The sequence below is a fragment of the Littorina saxatilis genome, linkage group LG17 (assembly GCF_037325665.1).
Source record: "Littorina saxatilis isolate snail1 linkage group LG17, US_GU_Lsax_2.0, whole genome shotgun sequence".
Classification (NCBI taxonomy): domain Eukaryota; kingdom Metazoa; phylum Mollusca; class Gastropoda; order Littorinimorpha; family Littorinidae; genus Littorina; species Littorina saxatilis.
This window is the reverse complement of record NC_090261.1, coordinates 48100009-48123227: the sequence shown is the minus strand read 5'-3', so window position 1 is coordinate 48123227 and position 23219 is coordinate 48100009. Positions and strand designations below refer to the sequence as shown.

General features: G+C 46.4%; 1 protein-coding gene across 4 annotated transcripts in view; it reads right to left on the bottom strand.

Moving 5' to 3' along the window:
• Positions 1 to 23219, bottom strand: part of LOC138953640 (homeobox protein Meis1-like) — a 261812-nt gene that overhangs the window by 6352 nt on the left and 232241 nt on the right. For 3 of the 4 annotated variants that reach the window (XM_070325516.1, XM_070325514.1, XM_070325517.1), the window contains 2 exons: positions 2038 to 2096; positions 86 to 169 (listed from right to left, as the gene is read on the bottom strand). In XM_070325516.1, coding sequence (XP_070181617.1) covers positions 86 to 169; positions 2038 to 2096 — 143 coding nt within the window. The remainder of the gene's footprint in view (positions 1 to 85; positions 170 to 2037; positions 2097 to 23219) is intronic. The other variant, XM_070325518.1, reaches the window with a different exon arrangement.

The window sequence follows — 23219 nt, the reverse complement described above, 5'->3', positions numbered from 1 at the left end:
ACTCTCTAGTACTTATTAACCCATATTGTCACTTGGACCGTAAAAAGAGCATCTAAAATACTTAGAAGTAAGAAATGTGACTCACTATGAGGTCCCATCTGCATTTGATGAGGGTCCATATAGCCAAGACCAGCATCTGGGTTGTAGGCTGCGTGCATTCCAGGAGGACCTGTTGGTATAAAGTACATCCTTATCCAATAAAGTCAACAGTGATTGGTTCAAATACTACATCCTTATCTATACAAATGTATTCTTTTCAAAGTCAACAGTAACTGCTCCAAATATAGCTTAGATCTAAAATATGTGGTACATGTATTTTGTTTATTTTTGAAATAAACATGTCTTGGATATAAATCTGTATCATACGAGAAAAAAAACTTAACACTATCTAACAAACAACAAACAACAACAACAACAACAATAAGTAGACAAAAGGAAGCTACGTTATTTAAACAAAAGATTGGGTAAAATATATTCAGTCAACGAAAACCTATTTCAATGGGTACGGTAATATAGGGGTTGACATTCCTGCATGGCGCCGATGTGAAAGACAAGATTAAAGTTCCTTATTTGAAAATCGGGGCAGCCATCAATACCCCAAGATGCATCGACTCCCCCTTTTAAAACTGTATCACCAAGTACGCTTGACACACCGAACGTATCATTTAAAAGCAACAAACGTCAGAGGCTGAAAAGGCACGGATTTAGGTGCGCTGATCTCGTTTTATAGCTTGAAACGAAATAAATATAAAGCAAAGGGGGAAAATATTGTGACAGAAAAAACACGGAGACGCCAAACATGCCGGAAGAAGCAAGGCGTGAAATTACGGCATCGTAAAAACTCCACACGCAGTGAAGTCCAAAAACAAAGCCACCACCGGAAAGAACGGAGAAGGGAAACATTTGACAAGGAAAAAAAATCACTAAGGCTTTTGCACTAGCGTCGACCCGACTGGGTTTTATTTTGGGGTACATGTGTGTGTGTGTGTGGGGGGGGGGGGTACATGTGTGTGCGTGTGGGGTTGATAAGTGTCCCCCTCTCTATTCCAGCAATATTTGCTTCTGAATTCACAAGTCCATGTTTGCCAATCCTATTGCTATTTCCCCTTGAATATGTGCATCTTTTTATAACAATGATTGTCTTTTAATTAATGAAAAGAGTATATTCCATATCACTGCATGCGTTTCCTGTGGGCGTTATTCCGTCAAGGTTCAATTATTCTTCGAAAACAATCTTTCGCGTCGAAAGCAAAACAATCTTTCGCGTCGAAAGCAATGTCCATCAACATGAATTTCACCCTCATCCAGCCTTCAAGCTTTTCCGCCAAGGGGTGAACACGGACAAGCCGCGGTAAGAAGCAGACCGCATAGCCCAACCACAGGGTGATATAGCCCCTATAACAGCCTGGCACAGTACAGTGACGTGACGCCACAATGATGTATGTGACTGTCCCGTGACACGTGCAGCGCGCTAAAGAGTCCCGGTCTTAACAGGTCGCTGACAATGGTGTGGAAAAGCGATCACGGGTTGCTTGGCCGCAGCGGGGTGGATGCTTTTTATTGCAGAACCTCTCTTTTTTCTCTCTCCTGAAATCAGCGCAAGTACCCAGTTTCCTGGCAGCTTTCGTACGACACTACACAGTCGATAACGTTGACGCCAAACCCCCGCGGGACTGGCAGAGATGGAGAAAGTGGTGATGGAACCGGGGCCATACTGTGGTGGTTACTATGCTGGGGTGCTCCAAAAAGCATTTTCTACTCAGAGAAATCGTAAATCACTGACGGGGTACTAGACAGAACTACGCTGCTGGTGCGACTATGTCACCAAGAGACGACTAAAACGAGAAAGTAACCATAATAGAAAACGAAACCGAACCGGCTGAACTAGCGATTCAAACAAGTCAACCAACAGAAAAAAATGAAACATAAACCCAAACAGCAACAATAACAACAAACCACTGGACAAACAAAACCTCGATCATATCGACAAACAGATAAACAAATAAACTAAATAACAATAATAGAAGTGTCACTTGCCTGCTCTGTTAGATTGATCAATCATGGGTTGGACGATTCGCCGTCTGGCGTTGATAAACCTGGAACAAGCAAAGGAAAAATTCTTTAAGCAGTTGCACAGAAACATTTCTTCCTTTTTATTACAAAATAAACATGACAAGTTCAACAGGATGAAACACCACATGTTCGATCGACACAATGACACGTCACGCAGACACATTTGAGGTCGAGCAAGACCAGCATAAAACGTTCACAAACCAGGAACACAAAACTCAACACGGAATGAGGGAAAAGGAAGATGAACAGCGAAAAAAGACACAAGCAGAAAGAACTCAGAGATAATCTTTTTGTATGTAGATAATATGTAATTAGTATGCGATTGCTAACTTTGACAAAAGCGAGTTCACCGTCGTTCAAGACCAACTAACCATCCCCATTTACTTCGTACACCATTTACAGCTAAAGCAAATCTAGCTCTGCACTTGACTCCGAGAAGTACGTACCAACAACAGACCAGCCTCTATTCGCACTAAGCAGGACACGGTCAAGCTGCCCGGACAGGGAGGTGCTAAATCTGTCCAACGCCCGACAAGAGTCATCACGCCTCGCTACAATACAAGGCCAGAGTTGTTCAAGTGCGATGTGTTCACACCCTGTCCCTGCTAAGAGAGGCGGAGAGAGAGAGTGGAGTGGGGGGGGGGGGGTGGGGAGATATGAAGAGAGAGAGAGAGAGAGAGAGAGAGAGAGAGAGAGAGAGAGAGAGAGAGAGAGAGAGAGAGAGAGAGAGTCAGTCGTTTCAAGTCGTTTGAAAAGCAAGCCGAAGAGATTCCTTTCAACTTCGCTATCTCTACGCCATCGGCCAACACACGGACCGACCAGTACGATCAGGGAGAAGATGGTTGGTTCGAGATAGCAAAGAGTCTCTCAGCATCCCTAGCTGCTTTGGTCACGGGGGTCTCCAAGCGCGCTGGGCTGGAGGCTTGTTGAAGCTGATCCCCCTGGACATCAAGGGCTTTATTAGCCATCGTCACGGGTCATCAGGACTTAGCTCGCTGTTCGCACCGCCCACCGCCATTATCTCTGTCTCCAGGAGTCGTGTCCACGCTAATTTTCCCCCGGACTTTCATGCACACCCCCACCCCTCTACAGGGCCGCTCCTACCCCCTTATCGGGCCCCTTACAATGGCGCCTGTGTCCCGACACGGGCCTCCGCTTCGCCAAGCAGGTCAGTTACACCATCCGGGCTGTCATACCAAGGGAGGCAACCAAGAAGACTTCGCGTGATTAATGGCCCTTGCCACAATGGCGGCTGCTGGCTGGTCCCGGTGAAAAGACAGAGGGGGAGGGAGAGAGTGTGTGTGTGAGAGAGAGAGAGAGAGAGAGAGAGAGAGAGAGAGAGAGAGAGAGAGAGGAGGGGGGGGGGGGGGGGGAAGCAGTTTGCCTCCCAACACAATTTGTGTCAACGGAACCCGAATAGGATCTAAGTTCATTTGCAAGGACCCCGAAATCCACTTTGCTGCACACTCACAATCAAATGCCTCTCCCCGATCACGTTGCATTTTCTCCTCCTCGTATAGAATCCCCCTATCGCCAACGAGCGAGACGATAGAGAAGAAAGAAAGAAAAAAAGAAAGAATCGAATGAAGAAAAAAAGGGGGTACAAAAGAATGAAAAAATTGGTGAAGCGCAGAAAAAGACGAAGAAAAAAGGCAGCGCGGCAGTGAAACAGAAAACACAAAGTTAATTACAAATTAGTCCCTCGACAAGGGCTTTTGTGGTGATTGATAAGCATAGCGGCCCGCCTGAAAGGAGGGAGAAAGCGATCCGGGCACGCTGCTATTTTTCGGGACGGGGCTGGAAACCTAAGGGGACCCCCGAATCCTCGTCCTCCAAATGGCATCTTGGCTCTCATTAGCTAGAGGACGGCGGATTGGGTTACGATTTGATGACCATGCTTGAACACTTCTACCATGCCCGTGTCTGGGGTTAGCCAGCTAACCTGCCAGCCCAGCCAGCCCTGTTAGCCAGCCTGTATACAAGCATGGTGGATGAAAAGAGACAGTCTGAAATCTGCCGGGGGACACAAAAAAAGGGGATTTGGTGAGTTAGACTGCCTGGCACAGTACAGAATTATTCATTTTGCACTCAGTGTGCGGTATAAAAGTCTCCAAAGAATGTGTTAGGCTTCCAGGCGGCACATTACGCAACGGTTCCTTTTGCGATTCAGTGTTTAAACGACATTATAAAGGCGGGGCGGGGATGTAGCTCAGTCGGTAGCGCGCTGGATTTGTATCCAGTTGGCCGCTGTCAGCGTGAGTTTGTCTCCACGTTCGGCGAGAGATTTATTTCTCAGAGTCAACTTTGTGTGCAGACTCTCCTCGGTGTCCGAACACCCCCGTGTGTACACGCAAGCACAAGACCAAGCGCGCACGAAAGATCCTGTAATCCATGTCAGAGTTCGGTGGGTTATAGAAACACGAAAATACCCAGCATGCTTCCTCCGAAAACGGCGTATGGCTGCCTAAATGGCGGGGACAAAAACGGTCATACACGTAAAAATTCCACTCGTGCAAAAAACACGAGTGTACGTGGGAGTTTCAGCCCACGAACGCAGAAGCAGAAGAACATTATAAAGGTGAGGAGACTGTTTCGTTTGTTCGTTGGAGACTTGTTTTCTGAATAAAAAGACCAAAATACATCTTTCGCGAATAGCATTCTGCTAGAAACAAAAAGGATATATACTAATTCAGCATATCATTTTATTTTTATTTTAAGCCCCCGATGGCTTTCAGAATTCCCACGTGTAAATCAACTGATCGGCGACAAAAAAGTATAGATCTGCTTAATTTAAAACAGCCTAAACCTGCACGTCAGTCTGAAGTTCGAGTAAAACGTTCAGACCGCCAAAAGAAGGGTTTCGGTGACACATTCAACCTAACGGAATTAAAACTTGATACATCAAAAGCAATTGCGGCAGCAAAAAATAAATAAAACTACAGCCAATTCTCTGCAGTTTCCTCTTCCTGGTTCAAGAAGTTCAGAGAGAGAGAGAGAGAGAGAGAGAGAGAGAGAGAGAGAGAGAGAGAGAGAGAGAGAGAGAGAGAGAGAGAGAGAGAGAGAGAGAGAGAGAGAGAGAGAGAGAGAGAGAGAGAGAGAGAGTCACCATCCCCATCCCCTACTCTAACCATTACCCCGCCCCCTTACCACCCCACCATCCCCACGCCACTCTCACCCACACAATTCCTCAGCCCCACCTCCTCAGCTCTGCCCAGAGAGTTCTTCAAATTCTCCCAGAAATACCTTTTCGCCCTCTTCCGCTGGGCTCAGGCGCCCAGTGGGACCCGAAAAGGATCTTTTCCAATAAAAAGAACCCCTAATCAAGCTGGCCGAGAAGGAGGGGACCCTCGCCCTCCGTCTGAAGCTCCACGGCTCTCGGCGGGAGCTCGAGCGCAATTGAAATTAAGGCCAGGACTTGATTGTATCCACCACGGTCCTAACGAGAGAGTAACCGGGCTCCGAACTCAATTTTACTCATCACTCAAACTGCCTTGCCTCCGACTGACACCCAGGCAAGTGTGACCTGCTTTGCGAAGTGCTTTTTAGGGAAGTGAAGTGAAGCACTTGGGTCTCCCCCCCCCCCCCCCGCTCCTTCCTCGAACGTCTCTCTGTCCCACCCCCAACATCTCCTCATCAACCATCTACCCCTCCCTCTCCCTCTTCCTGTTATCCTCCATCTTTCTCTACATCTTTCCTCCTACTTCAGTATATAATACGACATAATTATATCAGATTATTGATTTCTTATTAGAAGTAATAATACAGTTGCACGCTGTTTAAGAATGTCTGGCTTTACCTCAAGATATCCAACCGGAAGAACAGTTACAGAATAAATACAAATTAATGGTGGACTACAACGCGCCAAACGGTTTAACATTAATATTTGCAAGATATTTTACATTTCCTTGGGAAAAAAGGTAATCAAACTGGAGACAAAAAATTCTACTGATAAATGCCCCACTTCCTGATGCGTATCAACAGATCCAAGCAGTGAAGAGAACATGGGTTGTTTCCCTTGGACTGTTTGCACTGTAAGAAATTGAGGGTAACCACAGCTTTTCAACTTGAAGAATCTTCCCTCAGAAAAACGGGAACTGAAGACTTTTTTTGGTAGAGTTCACCAAAGGCAGTTCTAGTTAATACTGATCTCTTTAAAATGCAGTAAAAGTGCTCTTTAAACTAGTCAAAACAATGGAATATAATTATGAATCCCAGAAAACGCCTTATCTCGGTGTTCAGAAATAAGTGTCACAAACAGTCAGGAGAATGAAATTATACAAAAAGTCTTAAAAAGTGAATATTATTTTTCTGTCTCAAACTGTCTCGTCAAGAACTGCCAAGTTTATGCAAAACTTAAAGAGATAATAGTCTCACTTACGCCTCTTCTACCAGGCCAGGAAAACCTTTACGACGAAAAAGCTCTCAGAAAGCTAGAGCTGATCAGGCACTGAATTCGTCCCTTGACGCACACAAAGTGTTGCGGCTCCATCTTCTTCCCACGAAGACAATACGAGTGACCCAGACACGAACAGACAGGGACACGGAAAGACAGAGAGAACGACATCGAACAAGAAGATCGAGAAGTAAAACGAGTTGTTGCTAGTAAGCTCTAGGTATTGTTGCCATGAGTCTCAATCACATCCATATCCCCTTGGATAATTATTATTCTAGATACAGCTTTCTTACAAAATCGTGTTTAGCTCTGGTTGTTGCCAGTAGGATGTAAGTATTTGTTGCCAGTGAAATTACGCCATCAACTCTCCTAGGTTCTATCCTAAATACAGCTTTTTATCAGAGGTCGATACCAATAGAATGTAAGTAACTGTTTCCAGAAGTAGTCTCTAACGCCTTCCACCCTGGGTCCTATCCTAGATACAGCCGTTCTCTCAAAGATACCAATCGTAGTATGTGAACTATGGGGCAAGATTCTACCAGGAGAGAAACGGGACCCTGGTAAGCGAATCCTTCTCAGAGGAACCCAGTGTCTAGTGTTGATCTGGTCCCAGTGTCGATCTGGTCCTACTACTACCTAGGTCCTGCGACTGCCGTCATCGGATAGGGACCCGTGTTTTCATGGCCCTCGTCCCTCCAATCATCCCGGAATAATCTCGCGAAGAAATTGCTGCAGTCCTGAGGGAACCCGAGGGCCACATTCAGGCGGGACCCCCAAGTAGCCATCTACTGATGACGGCGACACACAGAGAGAAAATAAGCTGAGGAAGAAAGTTGGCTGTGTTTTCGAGATGCTGAAGTTCATGCTCTAAAAGGAGAGAGAGAGAGAGAGAGAGAGAGAGAGAGAGAGAGAGAGAGAGAGAGAGAGAGAGAGAGAGAGAGAGAGATGAGAGAGAGAGAGAGAGATGAGAGAGAGAGAGAGAGAGAGAGAGAGAGAGAGAGAGAGAGAGAGAGAGAGAGAGAGAGAGAGAGAGAGAAATGCTCGTTTTTTTCTGTTAAAATATCCATGCTGTTGACAGAGAACATGGTTTGACGAATCAATTCTGATCAATGAACATTAAGGGTTTACATATCCCAAACAGTATGCCCCGTGATAAACTGTGCCTCAGAACACAGGATTTTGAGCCCAAACAAACTGTAATCTTACTGCAAAAATAAGACAGACACTTATTACTGATCGTGATTGACTTACCACTCTCGTGAAATAATTTTCTAATAGCAGAACGAAAACAAAACACGTCCATTCTGCTGATTTCAAGACCTCAGAGTGACAGGCTGTACAAGTGTGAAAGAACCCGAAGAGCAGACAGAAACCAGCGAATCCCACACCGAAAACTATGCGTTGGCCCTATCGCGAGCCTGAAACTGCCGTCGTTTCTTCTAATGGGCAAATTGCAATTATTTCCCTTGTAATGAGAGTTACCCTTCCTAATGGCGGCCAGGTGGCGGCACCGTCTAGCGCTGGTGAGAGGAAAAAAGGATGCTGCTTTCTCGCATTTTTTCCCCCTTCTCCGGGGTCTATTTTCGCATCTCGTTTGTCTAATATCTCGTGTTTTTGTGTCTGCCAGGTTATCTGAGCTATTGCGCAAGATCCCTCCACTTGCCTCCGAAACCAGATCCTTATGAGGTGGACATTAGAATGAATCCATGTCTTATTGTGGAGTATCTGAACATTCTCTCTCTTTATTTGATATACGAATAGGGGAAAAATCACCAGAATCGCTGTGGTCATGTTACAGGCGTAATTAATTCGGAAGCGGATCTGTTCCAATAAATATTTTTGTCTTCGGGTGGGGAAAGAAAGAGAGAGAGAGAGAGAGAGAGAGAGAGAGAGAGAGAGAGAGAGAGAGAGAGAGAGAGAGAGAGAGAGAGAGAGAGAGAGAGAGAGAGAGAGAGAGAGAGTTTTTCTCTTTTTTGAAGAGAAAAAAGAGATAGTGTAGAACCTCGACAACGGGTTTTTGCCTTCTTTTTTCTTCTCTCTCTCTGGCTTTTTGATGCCAGAAAAGGCCGAGAGATAATCGTGTTTAGCTCTGCTAACACCCCTCAGCTTTCGCAGAGCCGGTGAAATGAAGTGCCGCATGTATACACAACGACCGGCAGACCGTCGCAGACACCCCAACACGGGAAGGCGGTTGCCTTTGAAGTCAGGATGCCTTTTTGTTGAACTGCCGGCTCTGGCGGGGAGGAACTCAGCCCCTGATCGTCGTTTTCCTCGCAAAAAGGGCTGGCCAGGTTTTCACGTTTAAATTACTTCTTAAAAAAAGAAAAAATAAGGATAGAAACGAGTCCGAGAAATTCTCTGCGAGGAGTCGTGGTAAGGATAAACACAATCAAAGGGATTTGGACAAGCTTCTTTCATCTCGCTCTGCCCGGGTACGATTCCATCGCTGCTGGTTGTTTAGGTGTAGGATTCAACGAGACACCCACTACTAGGAGGGAGCTGGGTGGATACACGGCAATGCTCACTGACACTAAATAAACGCTAAATTCAACAAATTTCCAGAAAACAATTTGCTACAGAAATGCGAACTCCAAGCTAATCTGCTTCAAAGGAAAAACAAAAACTAAGAAGAAAGACAAAAAAAAGTCAGTTAAATAATATAAATAAACAAAATAAAAACTCAAAGCAAACGTAGCCCGTAAGCTTTACTTATAAAGAAAAGCAAACAATCCAAAGAAGGCAAGATCAAGAAAAGCATCACGAAAAACAAATCTGGAGACAGACAAAAAACGCAATAACAAGCAAAGAAGTCCCGATACGGCCCTATGTCTAGCGTCACAAGACAACGAAGACTACAAAGGGAGACAGTAAGAGGGAGACAACAGTAAAGAAGCCGACAGACACGCGCATCACTGTAATGGGACAACTGCAAAGAGCAAACTGGGACAACTTTGCCTGAGGGCTCCAAGAAGAAAAGCTGATGCCAGACAAAACAAGAACGGCTTTTTACCAATCTGTGAATATAAACCCGCGGCGTGTGTCTTGCGATCGGTATCTTTCGATTCAGCTGGTATATCGCCTGTATTGGTTGGTGTGGAATTCATCAATGTTTTGCTGTATGTATATATTTTACTCCATTGTTTTTGATGTAGATTTCTGATTTGTCGGTATCAATCAATGCAAATTGCAATCATAACGATGCAATGCAACCACGCTGCACAATTACGCTTTGCGGAACGACAAGCACTTTCAATGTTAGCATTTTGTCTTGTTCTGATCTGGAAACAATGATAGTTAAGAAAGAATAAAACATAAATTTAAAAGGATAAAAAAACGAAAGAAATTGATACCAGTAAAAACAGACAACAATCTCAAACTAGCAATGCTGGCACAAGGAATGCACATTTCTAGGGATGCCTAGAGCTGCAACACAACCCGAAGACTTGCCGCAGTTCCAGACAGGGAAAGAAGCGCTAGAGGAATGCCTCGTGCACTGGGAGGAATTCAGGCCGGGGGTAGTGCGCGAGGACACCACAGCACTATCATTACGAAGACGGATCAAGCCACTGGATCTAAAGAGCAGAGCGGCAAATGAACGCTGGCTGTCATGTGATCGCGATGACAGGTATTGCGACCGGCTTCCCTTTGTTTCCCATCCCCAGACAATCTGTCCTGGGTTGACAGCCAGAAGAAAGCCTCGCCATGATGGAACTTTTTTTTCTCTTTCTATTCCTTTCTCTCTCTTCTCCGATTATCCCGAACCCCCCACTTTTTTCGTTTTCGCAAGCAGGAAATTAACAAGTTTGACCTCCCTTGGCAGCTCTCTGGCAAAGGAGGTGCATTCCCCGCTCGGTGACCCAGGGGCTTCCTCCTTCCGGTGAGCGTACGCGGGATCGATTATTGGGTGCTCGCTGCGGTCTCCTCCTTCTCCTTCTTTTCCACCTCCTCCTCCTTCGCCCACCCCTTGCTGCAGCCAAAGCCAAGCTTTTCGGCCCTATCACCTCCTTTTTCTTTTCTTCTCTGATGCAGCCGAAACCCAGCTTTTTCTAGTTCTGCCCGGCAATAATAGAAACTGGCCGAGGCTTCCTGGCCGGTGTGCCAAGCACCTTGAAGGTCCTCGCATCGTTGTGATGATGGTCCTTCAGCCCCTTGACATCGGGAATCCCCGTTGTCCTTCAGCGAACACTTCATTCTGGCCGCGCACCTGCAGCCCTACGCCTGGGACAATCCAATTAAGCCGCGAAGCGATCCGCTGTGTTTCTCACACCAGAGTTAGAAAAGCCGTGAGAACGGGAACCCAAAAAACGAAAGGAATTATCTGTGGGTGCCTTTGTTGTGTGTTAATTTGAAAATGTCGAGATTTATCATTGCATAGTTTTGATTTGGTTCGCTAAAGTTACTGCAGGGTACATTTTCCCCTTTAAATTCATATACATCATACTTCTTTAACTGTTTCTCAGGGAAACAACTATTTTGAAACATTTTGATGTCTAGAAATTCAATTAACCATACCCAGTCACCAAGACGCCTAAATGTCGTCTTAGGGGTAAGATTTATTGACGTAAACATAAATAAAACACACGGAGATGCTGGTCTGTTGAATATCACACAAAATCTGGTCAAAACATCGAGCCGTCCCAATCAATGCAAAATGAAAAAGGAGACAACAACGTTTCAAGTCGCTGGGTTCAAAAATAAAACACGAGAATAAAAAAATATCAGCAATTAAAAAAAGCAACGTCACGTGTATGTTTTCATGGTGCGCGTGGTTGATCATGGAAGGAACACAAAACTGCCAGGTTCGAGTGCATGCGGAATTGCCGCGGCGTAGAAAAATTATTTTGAAAACAACAAGGAGGAAAGGGAAGCAACTCCAGCCTGGCGCGCTTCCACAAGGGGAGAGAAGGAGAAAGACTGCAGAGAGAAAAAATGTGAGAGAGAGAAAAAAATCACCCCATGGAGAAGAAAATAGGTTATGGTTGATTACTTTTGCTTGTGCCATAAAAATGTCTAGCAGTCATCAAGTTTTACACAAAATGTCCATAAGGCTAGGAACGAGGGGGCAGGGGAACTGCGATTTGAAGACAGCGGTGGCCTATAACTTCTTACCTACCCTTACCACTCGAGCCTGCCGCTCACTCTTGTAAGCCCAAACAGCAGGCGTATTTATTTTTTACCACCAGACCCCGAGCAGGGGCAATAAAGGGTTTTATGCGACATAAAGCATGCAAGAGCCTAACTAGAGAGGTCTTGGCTTTTTTACTGGCAAAACAGGAACTGTAGACAGACATCTATCTCTCCCTGTGCCCTTCTTTTTTTACTCTCATGCCAGTTTTTACTTTCAGAGTCTGAGTTTCATGTAGCACTGTGAAGCCCAAGCTCGGCCCGGACCCAAAACCCAGTGCATAAGCCGGCGTACCAATTGCACTCGACGGTGGCAGTTTAATTGAAGCCTTGGATATCCCACTGGCCTTGCCTTTTAAATTTATATTGCCTTGGTTTTACACGTGTCCCTCCTGTGAGAACTGGGCAAGGGGAAGGCGAAAGCGGGCGTCTGCCGCGCGATTTATAGGACACAAAAAATGACATAAAATGACACCCTGCTACAACGTTATTTCGAGACCAAGGAGGCCACACACACAAAAAAAAGCAACAGCAGCAGCAAAAAAGATGACATGATTGACACTGTCAACGATAACGTCAGATTCCCGACGACAGACGGGTGTTGACGTGCGCAGATCATATTGTGAGATACAGGTGAACACACAAAAATGCAGTGTGTCAAAACATCGGAAGAAAAACTGCACAGCTAGTATTCCTCTGGAGAGGAAGGCAAATAAACCACAAAAACCTTGGTTGTTTGAAAAGTCAGGTAGACCAGAGTAGGAACCTGATTGTAAAATGATAAGAGCACAGGCAAAACAGTCAATTCGAGAAGGTACGGAGACTACGCATTCTCAAGACACCGAGAAGGATGAACAAAAATGAAGGAGAAAAATAAAACAGTTAAAAGGACAAAACTATGCATATTAAAAAAAAAGAACAAGAAAACCATCGGTACTGCGCACGAGACAAAAAAGTAATCGATACTGAAAGATGGACAAAGATGAAGGAGTAGGACGCCAAAGAAGAAGACGAACAAGAAGAACAGGAAGAACAAGAAAAGACAGGAACAAGAAAGTGGAAACCACCAGGTAAGATAGAGAAGGTAATATAGTCAGCACAAAAAATATATAAAAAATAAAATTGGCAGCAGGCAAAAGCGGGCACCCACAAGAAAAAGCCGAGGCTGACGCCTGCTTTTATCTGATTAAAGCAAGGTAGGCGGGACAGTCTGGCATCCTGGAACCCTTTCTCTGGCACTAAATTTCACCCTATATCCGCGGCAGGCGCTTCCACCCGTGATTTATGCACCCCAGCTCCTCCTTTTAACTGCCACGCTCTGTCAGAGATTTGGCCACTCATACATAAGCCATCAATGGCGAGAGGGGGGCGACAAGCATTGCAGCATTCTAAAACAGCAGGGGGCTAGCAAGTTTATTAGCCAAACGTTTGCCTCTTCTTCTTTTTCCTCTTTTTTTTTTTATACCCCACTTCTTCTTATTTTGCTCGAAGATAAACAAAAGCTCAAAGCCTGTAACTTGTATTTTCGTTTTCCCATTCGTAGTGTTGAAAAAATTCCAATTTTCTAAACGGTTAAAAACAGTAGCCACAATGTGTTTCAGTTCAATGCGTCAAACAAAGAAATGGTGAACTTGAAAAAAAAGAGAAAAAAAAGTGAAAAACAAAACTCCAAACTCGTTGAGCAAATGGAGTTGAAAAGTTGGTAGCGGATCAGGCCTCCTCATCTGCGAGCTAATGGAAGCTGACAGCTCCATGAAGCAACTGGAAGACAGGACTTTTTCCTCGCAGACCCCCACATCTCAGCTCCTTCACGCAGATTGAAGTGAACGCGGACAGCCACCATCACGGCAAAAGGTATCTCTCCCCCCGCTCAGCCAGACCCGTGAGTGAAAGAGAGGAAATGAGCAGCGAAGACGCCGCAGAGCAGCGGGCTCCCCGGCCGCTACCAGCACCTGAGAGAGCTGGGGGAAAAGGGAGGAAGAAGACGAACCCGAACCGTGGGCACAGGAACCACACTCAGGATCTTCAGACACAGGAAGCGAGCCAACCTGCGCCTCTTCCTCTCGTCTTCCCTGCGTCGTTTGGCTAAAAACCCTGCGGCGCGCTGATGCCGTTTGGACCGGTGCGTTTTAAAAGTGGCATTTTAATGAAGAAGGGTATTGGCAATTTGGCAGGGAGGAGCGCGGCGGGGTACCCCCCTTTCCTGACACATTACATCATGTTGCTTATCAGGCCCCGAGCCATTTCTCATCACGCTCCCGCCGATTCTGGACTGATTAAGACAAATGCAAGCACCCCCCTTACCCCTAATTATCGCGAGAGGCTGTATGATAAGAGATGAGCCATTTCGTGGAGGATACGGATACAAACAGACAAGCTTACTAGGAGGTACGGAATGCGCTATATAGCGACGTGGCCCCAGATAGCAGCCACGAGGGGCCGTATATACTTCTCGTGGCAGAAATGGAGAACAAAATAAATAGAAAGGGGTGGGGTAGGTTTAAGAGAGAGAGAGAGAGAGAGAGAGAGAGAGAGAGAGAGAGAGAGAGAGAGAGAGAGAGAGAGAGAGAGAGAGAGAGAGAGAGAGAGAGAGAGAGAGAGAGAGAGAGAAAAAGAGAGAGAGAGAGAGGGGGGGGGGGGGGTTCTCGACAACTCTAGATACACTCCAGGGGAACATCTGAAAATAATGGTCTGCATGAAGACATAATGAGTGGCATGGGCGCTTGGGAATATTAAGAGCAAAAAGAGAAAACCCACAACAACAAAAACACAACTGTACATTGTTCTAAAAAAGGCAAAAACAAAACACTGTGAAATGAGAAGGACAAAAATACTTTTGACGAAAAAAAATTAAACTGCCACCGGTTGCCGGAGCTGGGCTGGTCTAGGCATGATAGATGACGCCAGTTGACGTGATCTAGAGTTTTCTCCCTTCCCCTTCCGTTCCTTCCTGCTTCTCTCCCCTCGTTCAGTCCCGCCATTGCAACGTTCGGTGCGAGTCGCACCAGCTGCTCGCCATTAACTGTCGTGTCAGGGAAAATTCTTTGAGTGATTATACTTGTTCGGGATTTTAAGTGAGGAAACTCCTTTTTTTAAATTAGAGATTACCTGAATTCCCTGCAATGACTCTTTCCAGACCACCCAATGAAAACAAGAACCAGTAGTACACTTAGTTTTCTGAGACGAGACGAAATGGACTGAAATCAAGGAAAAACTTGCTATAGAAGTCTTCTTCTGGAAGCCTCAAAGGCAAAGACAATTTGCAACAATCTATAAAATCTCAAACAAAAAGCTTCATTATCCTTAAATAATGAAAAAGAAACAAAAACGACCGAAGAGAAAACATGTTTCTCTTTCTCTCCAGCAGGGACACGTCAACCGACCAAGGTCTCATTCCCCAACACGTCAGATAAAACTGCGGAAAATGTATCTCAGCCACACCGGAGCGCAAAAAGAAGCAAGAAGAAGACTAGGATAAGAATAATGAAATAAAGGAACACACCGAGACGCACAAACATACGTGACCCCGGGGCCAGGATTCCGAGCGGCCTTGCAAAGAGGTAGGCGGGTATCGCTTGCCGCGATCTGTAAACACCCTCCCCGCCCCCGGATGGCTACAGTAGCTGCTAAGTTTCGATTCCAAAACAATGAACCCCCAGCGTAAACACAGACTTCCTCCAAGACTGAGGGGTTCAGAGGCAGGGTCACGACGCCGAGGAGCGGGCAGAGTCCAAAGGAATCCTGCCATTCCACGGTCTGCTGAGCCCGTTTTGAGGCTACAAAGGCACCCTGGCAATATGCGGGAAGAAGAATGAGGGAAGCGGCAGCCTGGGGAATTACTCCTCCTCCTCCTCCTTCTGCATGCCAGGGACGAAGAGATAGGGGTGGACGGAGATTCGTTACCGATAGTATTCACACAATGATACAATCAAATGCGTTTTCGACGTTTTTTAAATGGCTTGAGTCCTTTTAACGGTCCCGTCAATGCCTTTTTTTTAAACCGGTGATTGTCTTCTTGCTTCGCTGAATACACATCTGTCCGGTTTTGTTGAGCCACATCTGTACACGCTATAAACTTCGAGCAAGGTCGGAATATGTGACATAAAACAAGAAACGACAAACCCTCCTTTTACAACTGCCCCCCACAATCTCATAAAATCAATCATTTCATATTCAAAAACTGTGTGGGAAAAGTGGAGCAAGCCGCAAAAACAACACAATTATACCAGCGTCCCAGGGTCTGTTGCAGGCATCACAATGGCCGGCCCTCTCCGTATCAAAATAACGGCCTCCCCAGGGCGTGATCGAGAAGGAGAAAGCCAGCAGCGCCGGGGCAGGGGTCAAAAGAAAAACAGGAGCAAATGACCACACGGTGCTCACACTCGTGACGTAACTCACGCCTGCGCGGAGCGGGGCACGATTCCCTCGAGTCGTGGACTTTATACGCGCCATTAAATCAACCCTTTGTTGCGCGAGGCTACGAAACTGCCAGAGTTCAGAACCAGCGAGTCCATGGTCACTCCGAGTTTCTGACCTCTCTATGGGTGATACAGTGGACTGTACAGAAGAACCACTTCGAAAGGCTCACAAGCTTTGAATGGTTATTGGCAGTGGCTGATCCATCTGTTGTAGCTTCGCCGGTAGTGGTACACGCTTGACGAATCGAGCTCAAAGAAGAAACGACCTGTAGAGCGTTTGACTTTAAAAATAATGAGTAACAAATCTTTTATAGGCCTATACAAGTAATATTCAGCTTGACAGAAGCACTGTGACCCTCCCTCTATTCCCGTCCAACACAAGTCGAGTGGAAGAGACTAGATTCGATGTGAAAACTGCACTGATAGCCACCTGTCGCGCTCTCCACACCTGGCTCGGTATCCACCTTTGATCTCCCTCCCGAGCTCCCCCTCCCTGCAGAGATTCCACTCATGATCCGTCCTGGCTGACCGCTTGACCTCCTCCTCCCCCGTCCTCTCACCCTCTCCTCCTGGCTCTGTTTCATCTTTCTTTACCCAACCATCTTTCAAACTCTTCGTTAGCTAAAGAGCAGTGACCTCCTTTCACCATCTACGAACTAAACTTTGTACGTTACACTAGACTGTGGTAGATTTCGCCTCTCAGGGTTGTCAAGACATGTCTTAGTTGTCGATTATTTCTTTCTTGAAACCTCATTCTACTCCTCCCCGTGCCATTCATTGTGTGACTGTCCACTACGGTATGCCTCTCGTGTCCAGTGAGGCACAACAAGGTCCAGCTGCTGTGATCTTGGACATGCAACCTCTGCCCCCCCCCCCCCCCCCCCTCTCTCTCTCTGCACGCTGACCGCCCACAGCCCCAGTAGTCATTCCGCTGACCAGCGGTCCCGGGCGAGCAATCCATCATTAAAAACCCATTACAGCTCATCCTCCGCGCCATCGCGGAACCCCCGTGACCTGCTGAGAGGAAGCAGCGAGGGAAGGTCAGCCTGCCACTTCCGGGGCGATGCCACGTCAGCGTGATGAATGTCGTCTGCTGCTTTCACGGGCAGTCTTATCTGGTGGCAGGAGAGACCTCTGGGGAACAATGCTCTTTATTACCTGCTGGGTGACTTGTAATTTGTAAGTTCTTGGCTCCTTTGCTGCTGCACGAAAGACATGCTCAGCACGTGTGGTGATGGCAGACATCGGCTGATTCTTGGAATGTGCACGAAGAAAATTAGTACGTTCCTTCTTCATCTCCTGTGCCAGATACCTGATGTGGCTTTGGCATGACACGCCGACACCGTTTGAGTAGTACCATTGGTGACAATTTCCAGTATCTTTGAAAATATGATCTTTGCTTGTATGTACAGTATCCCATTGAAAAGATTTATATTCGTTGGTATTAATTAAATTGGTAGTATGTATTCACTAATGGTAAAACAATAAGCAAACACTGAGAAGTAAACCCTACGGCCTTAGTGAGTGCAATATCAAAATGAGTCACCGAGCCACACTCATCTAACGAGGTTTTGGGTAACAGGGAAAGCCTTTGCCACAACTTTGCGACATCAAGACAGCTGCGATTAATCAAAAGTGACACTTTCATTTGAGCTAATTCGTTCATTTGGGGCACTCTGCATTATTGCTCCTAATGCTCACCTCGAGGCGGCATCCTGGCCAGGAGCATCATCAAGAAAAGAGAGCGCCACTCTCATCAAAACGCCTTCAAACTCGACACAACTTTTGTCAGATACTTTATTTATTTACAAGTAGTTTTCATTATTCTAAACACACTTAAATATCGCCACGATTTTGAGCTTGAACATTACAGTCCTCACGCTGAAAAGAATCGTCATTCGACCTGCTATCGACTTCCTTACACCTATAGTCTAACCCCCCCCCCCCCTTCATTTTATTTGATCTACGGGGGTCTACCGTATTTTGTTCTCGGTGTCCAAAAGCAATATCTACGAAATGTTTTCCCCTTAAAAATCGCCATCAAGTCCCGTACACATATCCGTCTCAAAATCAACAGAAAGGATGAGCACGCACGCAAAACTCACACCCTAATTCACAAATCCCAAAAGAAGAAGAAGACGCAGAATCCTAATGGGATACACTCTTTGGTCTAATCTCGCCAAAGCATTTCGGGGCGGACCCTCCTCCTCATCGGGCTACAAGGAATCTTGGCCATCGTCTGAAGAAGGCCGAGGAACTCTACGCCTCCGCCAGATTAAAACAGGATGACCAGGCCACGGGTCGCGGGCGGCCAGGAGGCAAGAGGCAGGATATTGAAAGTGACAGTTGACTAATGAGCAAGGGGCATGGCGAGGAAGGACAAAGGTGCAGGAGACGGGGCAGCCATTGGCGCTCATTACACGAAATGCACGTGCAAGGACACTGGCTTCCATGCACTATTGGCGTTCATTTCCATGCGTTTTAGGCGTTCACTTCCATGCACTATTGGCGTTCATTTCCATGCGTTTTTGGCGTTCACTTCTATGCACGTTTGGCGTTCACTTCTATGCACGTTTGGCGTTCATGTCGGTCAGGGATGAGGTCTGTGTTCTTTTGGGCAAGAAATACTTTAGCATTGATTGTATACCAAACCTGGGTTTCGCATTCGTGAGCACTTCGATTGTAACATGCTTTCGCTTCGCTTGAGCACAATGTATTTTTTTGTAGCATTCCCCAACCCACCTTCATCATCACACATGCACAGAGAAGGAGGAAACGAACCCCGAACCCTGCAACCTAAAAAAAAAAGAGCAGGGCTGAGGGGCAGATGGGAGGTGCGAGGCAGGGTCAGCATCTCGACCCGCCCCTATTACGCAGGCATCAAATGTCTAATGCATTGGAGAAGGGGAAATTGAGGTGAATTCTCCCAGCAAAATTCGCCCCCAGGACGTTAGGACATTAGGCAGATTTACGGCTCGCCAACGACTGCCTTTATGAATGCGTGTGTGCGTGCGAGCACGCGCGGCGTTGGTGACGCGAGTGTGTCTGCGAGTGCACGCGTGAAATTGATTTTATTGGCGCGCTCAAGACGGCAGCGCGCGCTTGTCACAACCATAACGAGGCTATGCCGTGGTCATTAATGCTAAGTGCTCGACTCTTTATAACGACTTTTCTCCTATTTTTTTCTTTATTTTTTTTCTTTATTTTTTTTCTCTCTCTCTCTCTCTCCTCAAGGTGTTGGTGAGGGTGGGTGGGTAAGGTGGAAGGACGGGAATAGTTTATCGTGTTTGCCACCAGCATCGATAAACGTTATGGTCAATTTCGGAGGGAGAGCGTGTGCTTCAGTCTATTTTTTTATGTAAAGTAAAAATGACATGCACGATAGGAGAGAGAGAGAGAGAGAGAGAGAGAGAGAGAGAGAGAGAGAGACAGACAGACAGACAGACAGAGACAGAGACAGAGAGACCGAGAGAGAGACTGTATAAAAAAAATATTAAAAAAACTTAAAAAACGCAGCACATTACCCAAAACAACTCAAGAAATGCGACAATTTAAGAAGCTCCAATCAATTAACAAAACTGACTCAGATCCGGTCATGCAGATACTTGAAATAACTATCGAATTAAAACGAAGAGACCACACATTCAGAGAGAAAACACTTCAACTATTTGCTGAAACGCCCTTTCCTCATCGCTGCAAAAACCACAGCGTCTTCCTAAACCATCATCTATGCCCACGGGCGAAAAAGGAGGGGTTCGCTTTGACACTTGTAATGCTCAACTCAGCAGTAAAATATCATCATTATGAGGCCAAAAATCGCTCATTTTTACTCTCAAGAATATCGTTTTAGGGCTGCTTAATCATTTGACTCGCTGGCATAAAAAAAGAAGCAATGAATAAAAGACAAAAAAAGAGCGAGAAGGGGGAAAAAAATCTTTGGGCGAAGAGGTTGATCGTAGAGGGAAATATTCCCGCGAAGAAGAAGAAAAACAACATCCACAGAGGGTGATATAGGGACATATTCCCTACAGGTTTTGCAATTTATCGTCCTCTGTCCCAGCCTCAAGGGGGTAGTCAAGTTACGGGCAAGGGTTAATAAAAGTTGTAACCACGGAAGTTGTGCATTTGATACGCTTATGTGGGGATGGGGGAATGAAAGGAGCCCGAGGTGCAATCAGCATGAAAATTAAATATTAACGGTATAGATTGTATGTTCCTGGGGGCAACTCAAGCGAGTAATGTTGCTAAAGCGGTTGCGTGATGCATGAGTGTGTATGGGTCCGACATTTCACTTCCTTCCTTTCTTTCTCCACACTCCGCGATTCTTCGCGTTGTGTCGTTTAAAACACAAACAAGCTCGACACTAGCAAGTGAGATCTAGTAAACAAAAAACATTGACATAAGAAAAAAAGTTTCGCTGACGAGATGACACAAATCCATAACCCACGTTTCAGCACCAGACTGAATACTGTCGATAGATATCAGTCACCAATGTACTGTGACCTATACCAAACAGCAATCCTGTTGTGAAGCCAAGCGTGAACATCGAAGCGAATTAACCGATTTGAAGGTTGAGAGCTCTGGACTAAACAAACGAGAGAGCGTTGACTCCCTATGCTGGGGAAAGAGAGAGAGAGAGAGAGAGAGAGAGAAAGAGAGAGAGAGAGAGAGAGAGAGAGAGAGAGAGAGAGAGAGAGAGACAGAGAGAGAGAGAGAGAGAGAGAGAGAGAGAGAGAGAGAGAGAGAGAGAGAGAGAGAGAATGTTCTATTCACGAAAACATGTTTATAGTGAAAGGGTGTTGTGGGGTTGGGATGTCGAAATACAAAGCTTTCTATATACTGAAGCATGCACGATCGCGCAAAAGTTCTCGCTACTGGAAGTCCGATAGAGAGTCCACTGCATTTGTCAGAGTCAGGGGAGAGAGAGAGAGAGAGAGAGAGAGAGAGAGAGAGAGAGAGAGAGAGAGAGAGAGAGAGAGAGAGAGAGAGAGAGAGAGAGAGAATGTTCTATTCACGAAAACATGTTTATAGTGAAAGGGTGTTGTGGGGTTGGGATGTCGAAATACAAAGCTTTCTATATACTGAAGCATGCACGATCGCGCAAAAGTTCTCGCTACTGGAAGTCCGATAGAGAGTCCACTGCATTTGTCAGAGTCAGGGGAGAGAGAGAGAGAGAGAGAGAGAGAGAGAGAGAGAGAGAGAGAGAGAGAGAGAGAGAGAGAGAGAGAGAGAGAGAGAGAGAGAGAGAGAGAGAGAGAGAGAGAGAATGTTCTATTCACGAAAACATGTTTATAGTGAAAGGGTGTTGTGGGGTTGGGATGTCGAAATACAAAGCTTTCTATATACTGAAGCATGCACGATCGCGCAAAAGTTCTCGCTACTGGAAGTCCGATAGAGAGTCCACTGCATTTGTCAGAGTCAGGGGAGAGAGAGAGAGAGAGAGAGAGAGAGAGAGAGAGAGAGCGAGAGAGCGAGAGAGAGAAGGAGAGAGGGAAAGCAAAGTAGTCGTGTACACAGGAAAACAGCGCAACACAACATGGCCGCTACCAACCCATGAACATTTAATGACAAGGTAGTCGTACCAAAAACAATAGCTGGAGCCTCTCTCACAAAAGAGGGAGTCCGGAGCCGATTAACACAGCAGACGACCTGTAAAGCGTTCACGGCTGGCTGGAGCTGATTCCATGTTGCAGGTCCCCTGTACGTGCTTAATCAGGCGTGACCCCGCGGGTCCGTTTTCCAGCACGAACGCCTCTCCTGCAATGTCCCCTCCACCTCGTCTCCCGAAGCTAATCAGCGGCTCGATCAGGCAAGGGCCAGTCAATGCCCGCGTTGTTTACCTTGCATTTTACTCCACGTTATTTCATCGCCCATTGTGCGCCTGATTAGGCCTCTTGTTAGGTACTAGGGGGGAGGGGGGGGGGGAGAGAGAGAGAGAGAGAGAGAGAGAGAGAGAGAGAGAGAGAGAGAGAATGAGACTGAGAGAGAGAGACAGAGAGAGAGAGAGAGACAGAGACAGAGAGACAGAGAGAGACAGAGAGAGACGGAGTCAGAGAGAAACCGAGACCGAGTCAGAGAAACAGAGAAAGAGGGGCAAGGCAGGTATGATCACAAGGACAGCATGACACGAAAGGCACCAGGGAGACTATACCATGCAGAGAGCTGTTAGCTTGTCGTGTGATACGAGAGCCCCAGAGAAAATTGCTACCTTGCATTATGATAGATAAAAGGGCTTTTGGAATAACGCGGCAAGGGGAAAATGTCGCAGTCGACATGTGTCGCTTAATGATCCGCTCGCGTGTAATTTCATCATTAAGGAAAAACAAGGCGAACCTTGACTGCCTCCCCCCCCCCCCCCCCCCCCCCCCCCGCATGATTTTCTCTTCCCCATAATACACACATCCACTTTTATGAAATCTTCTTTTCTCCTTTCAGGTTCTTGTGCATGCGTCCACAAATTTAGCATCCGTCCCAACCTGCCTTTCCATTACAGCTCACGAAATGACGAAGAGGGAAAACAGATCTAGCTGCAGCTTTGTTTAGCAACCGTTAGGCAACACAAGAAGGTCAAAGCGCTGTGTTTGTGAGGGTTCCCAGGTCAACTTAGGTCAGGGTGTAAGGACATACATGAAGTCACGTGATTGTTCCCCCCACCGCCCCCCTCTCTCTCTCTCTCTCTCTCTCTCTCACACACATAGTCACGTCCAATGAAGAGTAGCTAGCTGTGAGATATGCAGACTGGGAGCATAGAACCGGGCAGAAGAAGAAGGACGTCTCCGCCAACTGAAGAGTCACCCCCTCCATGTGTCGCTGGCACCATCAAGAGTCTTGACTCACTTCAAATCTCGTCAATGAAACACCATTCAGGCCGCGCCGGCTGGGCCCCAGAACCTCCATACCGTTCACACAGAACACACAGCCCTCGCCTGGTTCAAAACCTTCAACGAGGAATCCGTGTTGGGGGGTCCTCCGCTGAGACCCATCCACGTCTGCCCTCCCGGGGTGACTCCCACAAATAGCGCCATTCAGCCCTCGCCCGTTTTTGACGTTTCCTTTCTGTCAGGGGAGGTTCATAACAGGGCTCGTCAGTGAAGGGAAAGGAAAGAAAAAGCGTTTTATGGGGCCACGGCCCCGCCTGCGCCGACGAGTCATTGTTTGCCCCAAACCTGCTCATCCGAGTCATTAATTTTAATTTCATCACGTGTATTATT